This window comes from Salvelinus fontinalis, chromosome 2 (genome assembly GCF_029448725.1).
Source record: "Salvelinus fontinalis isolate EN_2023a chromosome 2, ASM2944872v1, whole genome shotgun sequence".
NCBI classification, from domain to species: Eukaryota; Metazoa; Chordata; class Actinopteri; order Salmoniformes; family Salmonidae; genus Salvelinus; species Salvelinus fontinalis.
In genome coordinates this window covers 24,773,290-24,783,116 of record NC_074666.1, presented here as the reverse complement: position 1 = coordinate 24,783,116, position 9,827 = coordinate 24,773,290, and the positions used below count along the sequence as shown (strand labels likewise).

At 42.8% G+C, this 9,827-nt stretch overlaps 1 protein-coding gene across 1 annotated transcript; it reads right to left on the bottom strand.

Annotated features, from left to right (window-relative positions):
- Positions 1 to 7,974: 7,974 nt before the first annotated feature.
- Positions 7,975 to 9,411, bottom strand: LOC129866836 (avidin-related protein 3-like). The gene is made up of 4 exons (XM_055939808.1): positions 9,346 to 9,411; positions 8,953 to 9,166; positions 8,365 to 8,485; positions 7,975 to 8,179 (listed from the first exon to the last, which is right to left on the bottom strand). Exons 1-4 carry the CDS (start codon positions 9,409 to 9,411, stop codon positions 8,146 to 8,148), a joined length of 435 nt encoding a protein of 144 aa, XP_055795783.1. The 3' UTR covers positions 7,975 to 8,145.
- Between the last annotated feature and the right edge of the window lie 416 nt (positions 9,412 to 9,827).

Genomic DNA, 9,827 nt, shown 5'->3' with positions numbered 1-9,827 from the left:
GAGGTGCACCCATGACCAGCTCTGAAACCAGATTGCATAGCGGAGAAGGTATGGTGGGATTCGAGATGGTCGGTAATCTGTTTGTTGACTTGGCTTTCGAAGACCTTAGAAAGGCAGGGTAGGATAGATATAGGTCTGTAGCAGTTTGGGTCTAGAGTGTCTCCCCCTTTGAAGAGGGGGATAACCGCGGCTGCTTTCCAATCTTTGAGAATCTCAGACGACACGAAAGAGAGGTTGAAAAGGCTGGTAATAGGGGTGGCAACAATTTCAGCAGATAGTTTTAGAAAGAAAGGGTCCAGATTATCTAGCCCGGCTGATTTGTAAGGGTCCAGATTTTGCAGCTCTTTCAGAACATCAGCTGACTGTATTTGGGAGAAAGAGAAATGGGGAAGGCTTGGGCGAGTAGCAGAGGGGAGGGCAGTGCTGCTGACCGGGGTAGGGGTAGCCAGGTGGAAAGCATGGCAAGCCGTAGAAAAATGCTTATTGAAATTCTCAATTATAATGGATTTGTCGGTGGTGACAGTATTTCCTATCTTCAGTGCAGTTGGAAGCTGGGAGGAGGTGTTCTTATTCTCCATGGACTTTACAGTGTCCCAGAACTTTTTTGAGTTTGTGTTGCAGGAAGCAAATTTCTGCTTGAAAAAGCTAGCCTTGGCTTTTCTAACTGCCTGTGTATACTGGTTTCTAGCTTCCCTGAAAAGTTGCATATCACGGGGGCTGTTCGATGCTAATGCAGAACGCCATAGGATGTTTTTCTGTTGGTTAAGGGCAGTCAGGTCAGGAGAGAACCAAGGGCTATATCTGTTCCTGGTTCTAAATTTCTTGAATGGGGCATGCTTATTCAAGATGGTGAGGAAGGCATTTTTAAAAAATATCCAGGCATCCTCTACTGACGGGATGAGATCAATATCCTTCCAGGATACCTCGGCCAGGTCGATTAGAAAGGCCTGCTCGCTGAAGTGTTTCAGGGAGCGTTTGACAGTGATGAGTGGAGGTCGTTTGATCGCTGACCCATTACGGATACAGGCAATGAGGCAGTGATCGCTGAGATCTTGGTTGAAAACAGCAGAGGTGTATTTGGAGGGCAAGTTGGTTAGGATGATGTCTATGAGGGTACCCGTGTTTACGGAATTGGGGTGATACCTGGTAGGTTCATTGATAATTTGTGTGAGATTGAGGGCATCAAGCTTAGATTGTAGGATGGCTGGGGTGTTAAGCATGTTCCAATTTAGGTCGCCTAGCAGCACAAGCTCTGAAGATAGATGGGGGGCAATCAGTTCACATATGGTGTCCAGAGCACAGCTGGGGGCAGAGGGTGGTCTATAGCAGGCGGCAACAGTGAGAGACTTGTTTTTAGAGAGGTGGATTTTTAAAAGTAGGAGTTCAAATTGTTTCGGAACAGACCTGGATAGTAAAACAGAACTCTGCAGGCAATCCTTGCAGTAGATTGCAACACCGCCCCCTTTGGCCGTTCTATCTTGTCTGAAAATCTTGTAGTTAGGGATGAAAATGTCAGAATTTTTGGTGGTCTTCCTAAGCCAGGATTCAGACACGGCTAAAACATCTGGGTTGGCAGAGTGTGCTAAAGCAGTGAACAAAACAAACTTAGGGAGGAGGCTTCTAATGTTAACATGCATGAAACCAAGGCTATTACGGTTACAGAAGTCATCAAAAGAGAGCGCCTGGGGAATAGGAGTGGAGCTAGGTGCTGCAGGGCCTGGATTCACCTCTACATCACCAGAGGAACAGAGGAGGAGTAGGATAAGGGTACGGCTAAAAGCTATGAGAATTGGTCGTTTGGAACGTCTAGAACAGAGAGTAAAAGGAAGTTTCTGGGGGCGATAAAATAGCATCAAGGAATAATGTACAGACAAACGTATGGTAGGATGTGAATACAGTGGAGGTAAATCTAGGTAATGGGTGATGATGAGAGAGATATAGTCTCTAGAAACATCATTGAAACCAGGTGATGTCATCGCATATGTGGGTGGTGGAACTGAGAGGTTGGATATATAGTGAGCAGGGCTAGAGGCTCTACAGTGAAATAAGCCAATAAACACTAACCAGAACAGCAATGGACAAGGCATATTTACATTAAGGAGAGGCATGCTTAATCGAGTGATCATAAGGGTCCAGTGAGTAGAGGTTGGTTGGGGGCACGGCGATCCAGACAGCTGGCCGGGTAGCTGGCTATCGGTAGCAAGATAACATAGGATGGAGGTCTGTTTTTATTTTATTTTATTTTTTAATTTTTTGTCACCTCGTTCGTTTCCGTCGGTAGATTAGTGGGGTTCCGTGTGGTAGAGGGGATCGATCCAATTGGCAAAATAGATATAGTGACCCAGGGGAAAAAAAATAAAAAAAAATTAAATTGTCCGGTATATTTATTTAGATAGCAGCAGATAAGACAGCTAATAATTAGCAGATGGGTATTCAGAAACGTCGCAATGGAAAAGCCTGTTGAAACCACCTCGGACAATTACGTCGGCAGACCAGTCGTGATGGATCGGCGGGGCTCCGTGTCGGCAATAAAGGGTCCAGTCCAATTGGCAAAAGAGGTATTGTAGCCCAATAATTCGCTGGTAGGCCTCTTCGGCTAGCCGGCAGATGGGCCTAGCTCGAGGCTAGCTCAAGGCTAACTGGTGCTTGTTTCGGGACAGAGGTATTAGCCAGTAGTAGCCACCTGGTTGCAGCTAGCTAGCGACGATGATCCGGTGTAATTGTCCAGAGCTTGCGTCAGGAATCCGGTGATGTGGTAGAGAAAAAGCAGTCCTATATTCTCTGGGTTGATATCGCGCCTGCAGACTGGCAGGTATTTGCCCGAGCTGAAGATGGCTGGTGTCCGAGTTAAGGGCGAAGACCGCAGCAGTGGCTAACTGACTACTAGCTAGTAGCTAGTTATCTGGCTAGCTTCTGATTGGGGTTACGGTTCTAAAGTATAAAAAATAGCAGATCCGTACCACATTGGGTGAGGCGGGTTGCGGGAATGTATATTCAGTTCCAAGATGGAAAGTGAAATTAAAATATATACGAAATGTATACAAAAAATACGAGGACTATTTACGCGGGACAAGACGGGACAAGACAAGACAAATACACGTCCGACTGCTACGCCTTCTTGGAACTACACTTTCTTACACAAGTTAGCAGGCCGATGCTAACACGCTAACAGTTAGTAGGCCGGGGCTAAACAACCTAGCAGTTAGCAGACCGGGACTGACAAGCTAGCAATTAGCAGACCGGGTTAGCAAGCAAGCAGTTAGCAGGGGCTAGCAGTTAGCAGACCGGGGCAGGCAAGCTAGCAGTTAGTAGACCGGGGCTAGCAAGTTAGCCTTTGGGGGACGTCGCGATGGGGGTAAGTCTGTTTTTGCCTCTTCGTGCGGTGACGTCGATAAACCAGTCGTGGAGTTAGTAGGGTTCCAAGTAGCTCTAGGTAGGTAGCAGGCCTAGCAGGTTAGCAAATATATATCATTCTGAAATCTGTCTTTGAAATTGGTAGGCCACTACAGCGATGCAATTTTGATTCATAGGTAAATGGACCAACTCAGATACATTCCTTGGTCGCATCACCTCACCAGTAACATAAGGTTACTGTGTGGTGATGTGGTTAACTATTTTCTAACAGCTTATCCAATATCAACATTTTTCGAAATTGATTTTCACTTTTTCATTAATAAACCCCATACCAGACACTCTTCGTCGGGTTATATTCTACTGAAGGCTTGAGGGGTAAATGTGTCAGTCAGAGTAGAGCAGTGAGCACAATGTGAAAGCAATAAAGACTTGCCAGTCACCTTATGTAATCAACACCATGAAAGAATCTCAATTGCATACTCCAAGCATGACCTCGCCTCATTGGAAAAACCCATTGGATGAGAAAGCCAGAGGTCCCTCCCCTTTGACCTTATCCACCAATGGGCTTTGAGCAGTAGGAAGGAGTACGCTATTTAGATTTTCCCATGACTAGGCATATTCTACCCCACCTCAAGAACTGTGACTTTTAAAATAGATGGTGGTTCTTTTGGGCTTGATGGGTAGTAGTTTACACTAAAATTCAATATCCTGTCTTAATTGAACTGACGGAAATTACACACTATGGTTTTATGGTCTTTCTTTTTAAAAAACTATATATTTTAATGAGTGAAACACACTTGACTGGCCTCACATGGGGTAAATTATTTTATTATGATGATCAAACTTTATTGCTTTAGGTGTGGAGAGTGGGGGGGGGTGTGTGCTAAACAGACAGAAACAGCATTATAAACAGTGGATGGATTTACAGAATCGTGTGAAGCTGGAAAAATGAGCTTTTTGTTTATTTTTATGTGGTAGTTTATTTACATTGTCTTTGATACTCAAAGATCTTCAAAAGATTCATAATGTAGCTTAGTTAATTTTAAATATCAGGCATTCTGTGTCTATCCATGTTTACAGCATGTAGGACTATACCACCATTACTCATTATACATTTTCCCATATCTCAGTGATATAACATATGTTAAGTAGCCTCCATTTATATTATGATACTCTGTTTCATAAACTTCACATTTTCACTCTAATTTTGTGGGAAATGTTTTCCTCGGAGCACCTTGGTAACCAGGCACGGAGGGCTCTCCATCAAGCAGCATTGAGCAGTGTGGGCGTTCGACACTCATGACAGAGGTGTTCCTCCAATAATCAAAGCCATTGATCCTGGCATCTAAGGGTCATGCAAGGCCATTGATTAGGCTAAACCAGAGGGATCCTTTAATAACCTGGACTCTGAACTCTTGTTGTTTTTCACTGATTTGCCCAGCACATTTTTCTGTACTTTTCCTATTTTCTTTGTCAACTTCAATGATTTTTATTTGTTAAAGCTGCATATACAACCCATATAGGCACAGATGTGTAATTGTAATCTAATCCACTGAAAATAATGACATTGAATGGGTGTCACTGATCTACCACTAATACTATAAATATATATATATTATTTGTTTTTTTGTTAGGGTCCCCTGGAGGTCGGGCCCCTCCCCAATATGAACACGTCATAAGCCATGGCAAAATGTTTAGATTTACAGGAAATTCGCTTTAAAACTGCAATATTTTCTCTCTGCCCCATAGCAAAATGTGTATAATTGCAAGCCCAGGAACTAGTGGTCCTTGATGTCAGGCTGAACAGCACTGTGGCTGAGGCCGGGGAACAGAAGAAGGACCTGACACGTCAGAAAACAGAAGTAGTGCAACTGTGGAGTGAGCATGTTGGTACATACACACAGTGCAGACCCTCTTGTTTACAGGTCTACAATCTCCTCTGGCAGTGACAATACAAAGTCTGTTACTGCTGAAGAGAACAAATTAAAGGATTAATCTCAAAAACAACACCATGGTTTTTGGTAATGTTGTCGTTGGGAGTTAGTGTATTAATTGTGATATATTTCCTTTGGGTCAAGCCCGGGAACTGAAGGCCCTTAATGCCGAGTCAAACAACACTGAGATCCAGCTACAAGAGCAGGAGTCAGAGGTGGTGGAGCTTAGAGGAGAGGTTGACGAGCTGAAGAAAGCAAGTTCATGTATGGAGAAGTGCACACATTAGCCATCATTACATATAGTGCTTTGAGTTGTTGACTTTACAGTAGCGTAACAATCCGTGCATCGATAATTAGTTGTGCCACAACATTTTTACCTTGTGATGACATTGTGCTCACAGACACACCAAAGTTGTCATTCTCTGCATCTTTAGGAATTGGTGGCTACTTTGGACCCTTCCTCAACGACATTTACTATTATTTACTATTATGACCTGATCTACAAGTGAGTAGATGTAAACATCGGCGATGCTTACAGTACATCCACAGGTACCCTGCTGCATTCATATGTATATTCCCTATCCATTGTTGTGTTTCTTATACAGCAAATATATTGCATTGTTTTAAATCTTTATAAAGTATTAGGCCATATCTTCTTGCTGTGGGATAATCTACACAGCATATCATATATTCATAAGGACCTATAAATGAGTATGTAAAGCCACCACAATGAGCTTCAGAGGCACTGGACTTTCAATTATAGCACATGAAAGTATAGCACAGTAACCCATTGTTGAATTAAGGATGGTGATTATGTCTCTTCTCTGAAACAGGTAAATTCACCGCACCAGTGAGAGGAGCATACTACTTCAGATATGTTGCAGGGGCTGACAGTGCATCCAGCAGGGGTGCAGCACTTATTAAGAACACCGCTACGATGATGTATATTTTAGACAATGAGAGTCACTGTAACAGTCCTGACCTGTTTTATGTTGTTTTTATGTGTTTATGGTCAGGGCGTTAGTTTTGGGTGGGCAGTCTATGTTATTTGTTTCTATGTTGGTTTTGGTCTGAAGATCCTTCTCTCCTCACCTCATCCGAGGATGAGGAGAGCACAAGCCGTTACAGTCACAGGCCTTGATCATTTCTCCAGTGTGATCACACTACAGCTGCAGAAATGGGACACGGTCAACATGCGCTTGGGTCCTAAGCAAAAAGTCTATGATGATACTCAACCATAACTCATTCAGTGGCTTCCTGTTCTTTGCGGGGTGAGCACAGAGATGTGAGTACTGGGCGTGTTTGTACATGAGAACACCTGACATTTTTGGAAGGTCAAATGGGTCAAATGTTTTATCACAGTCACTGAGTACATTGAATAAAATTAAAGATTTGCATCGACAAGTTACAGAAGTGCCTGAAATCAGTTGCTTGATTGTACAAAATGCTGACAAATAATCCAGTGGCACATTGGTTAATCTATTGCAAACCTAATTGTTTATCATGTAGTTTTTAAATACTGACTGAAGATGAGTCACCATGTAATTAGAGGTTTATAGTGTACCTCTGTGGATAAAGTTATCCTATGCAGTGTAGGGACCGGAATCATTGACCACGATTACATGCGGACAGTATCCCGCTTAAGGCCTTATTCAGGATAAGCTGTTTACACACACCTTTCATTTCCCGCTAACGAGTAACCCTGAATAAACAGAATATTCCTGTTAAGTTCATATGGGCTACATAGAGTAGTAACTGAAATATGAACACTTACTGTAGGCCTATAGCATTTTACTCCTGCAGAAATATGCATCTGTCAAATGCTTATTCATCTTGGAAACGTGAGTGGAGAAAGGATTTTTCAGCACCGAAAAAATTCAAATGCATGTGTAGACACTTCTGCAGACAGTATCAACCACAAAACGCACCCAAGTCAAGTCATGTTATTTTAATTTCCTTAAAACCGGTCAAACATGACATGGACATTTTGCTCAAGACATGTTTCAACCCCAGTGCCTAAACGAAACAGGCAACTTTACTGGTGATTACTAATGCAATAATTATCAAAGACATTCTGGTGAGCACTCATGTCTGGGGCAACAAGTTGACAGAAGCTACATGTAGGCCTAACTATGGCCTACCTGAAATTTCAATAAGTAGAAAGGTCTCTAAATTAGGGGTGAAGGTAGCCACTAAGCTACGGTACAGGACAGAGTATCAACAAAATAATTTACAGTGGATTGACCTGCACAGGTAGCCTACTTTTTGAAGGGATGTTTGACATCACAGAACCCACATTATGCAAAACTGGGCCTGCACACCCTGCAAAAAACAGCAAACTGGATAAGATTTGTACATGCCACAGTAGCCCACCCCCGCCAAAAATCTAAACCGGGATACAAGCTTTTTCAGGTCAATGTAAACGGGATATGTTTATATGCGTCAACTCAAGTAGAATACACGAGTACCCCGAAGAGTACAGGAAATTTGTGCGCATGAAAACGTGGTCAATAGGTTTGTTACCTTGGCATAGAAACTCAAGCCTAATGCACCAGTGCTCTGTAATGTCTGAAACAATAGTTTATCCCACGTTGGTACCACCCATGTTCATTTGACAGACCGTTTGTTGGAGAATAAACAAACATATCCCCATCTGAGTTTAAACTTTTATTTATGTCAGGCAAGGTAAATAACACATTTTTATTCATGAATTGAACAAGTTTCATAGTTTATGGCATGGATGAGAGATCAGCTCAGGGAGTATAAAACAGATTATTTCTATGGAGAGTTCAAAGAACATTCAGTAGAGGGCAGCAAACCAAATGCAACATTGCCAGATGATCAGTACATTCTGCTTTCAGGCAATGAAGATGAAAGTGTCCTCTCCCATCCTAATGATAAAAAGAAAGTCTCAAAAACAAGTGGTATACAAATATGCTCAAAGTCCATATAGGAATTAGCTCTAAAAACATTGAGTTTACCCCTGTAGCTCTCATGTCAGTAGGCTTTTAGTGAAGGGCAATTGTGTTCTACAGTAACCCCCCCCCACGCTAAGTAGTGAGGAGCTGTAGCCTACCTGGTACTCTTCCAGTTGTCTGCAGGGCATGAAGCCACAGAGCGCAGCATCCACAGGGTCTTCAGCACTCGCTTCCCATCAGGCAGTTGGAAACACTGACCAACCCAAGCGCTACAGGAACCTGGGGGGGGACAGGCAATATGATGCAATTGCATCACAGCCATTGTTACAGTCAAGGTCATTCAGATTGAGACTAGGGCCACATTGTGGAAGGTTGGAGATAGAAGTGGTGCAATTAGTGGTACAAAATATATTTCCTAACGTTGCACAACATTATGCTGCATTTATCTTGCTCCTTCGCACCCCAGTATCTCTACCATTAGTCTTAATTTGCTATATTGTAATTACTTTGCCACCATGGCCTTACCTCCCTTAACCTACCTCATTTGCACATGCTGTATATAGACTTTTTCTACTGTATGTTTGTTTATTCCATGTGTGACCCTGTTGTACGTGCCAAACTGCTTTGCTTCCTCTTGGCCAGGTCGCAGTTGCAAATGAGAACTTGTTCTCAACTAGCCTACCTGGTTAAATAAAGGTGAAATAAAAATAAAATGCCTTGCTGAACACATTCCAGGGTTTACACACCTGCCTCCCATAACACAGAGAAAGCCACAGAGGTTCGCAGACCCCGATTACTAGTCACACCCAGTAACTTGGCCTGTTGTTCTGGACCCGTGACTCCTGGAGCAGTCTCCACTGCACTCTGATAAAGGCCTCGGAGCTCAGAACCGACCGCCTCAATATCAAGCACAGAGCCCAGCTCATTTCGCCACACTCCCGTCACATTGCATGGGATTGCCTAGAAGAACACATGCAAAATAAGGTCACTACTACTGTGTCAATAATAGCAGACACACTTCATAACGTAGTATATTTAAAACAGGAATTAAAATCAAGTCTCAGATTTCTATCTACTACATGATCTGTATTGTTACACTGCTCAAATTAGTGGAGCCCACTGATTAATTGTATTTTTACCTGATGTAGCAGCAGTCCCAAAATCACAGCATGGACACTGATATACTTTGCAACAAAACTCTTCATGTTTGATTATTTCAAGTTGCTTTGCTGAACAGCTCATTCCCTTCTTATACTGATTTACCAAGTTACTATACACTCCCCCAAACCAATCAGCACCTGCCCTTTCTAACAAGACTTAATTCATGAACAGGGTGTAGATCTCAATAGTCTAGCTGTCACTTCTTACCAGCAGTTAAAAATCAATGCAGATTGAGGAAAAGAGGACTATTGAAATTCACCCCTAATTTGAACATTTGCAGCAGGTGTTTCTTCTCTGTCAACACAAGTCCTCTCACAAGAGTTTCTAGTTTGTTGGCTGTAGGTTAACTGATTGGCCAGTACACCCGTCTCGACATATCTCGAACATGAACCGGGTTTCCATCCAAACGTTTTATGTGAGTAAGGTACGTCGGATAGGAAATGTCATAACAGGCCTGATG

Coding starts and splice junctions, on each gene's coding strand:
- LOC129866836 (XM_055939808.1), bottom strand. CDS start 9,411: ATGAAGAGTTTTGTTGCAAAGTATATCAGTGTCCATGCTGTGATTTTG. Junction 8,486..8,952: donor CTCTGTGTTATGGGAGGCAG/GTGTGTAAACCC, acceptor GTCCCCCCCCAG/GTTCCTGTAGCGCTTGGGTT. Junction 8,180..8,364: donor GACAACTGGAAGAGTACCAG/GTAGGCTACAGC, acceptor TTTTATCATTAG/GATGGGAGAGGACACTTTCA.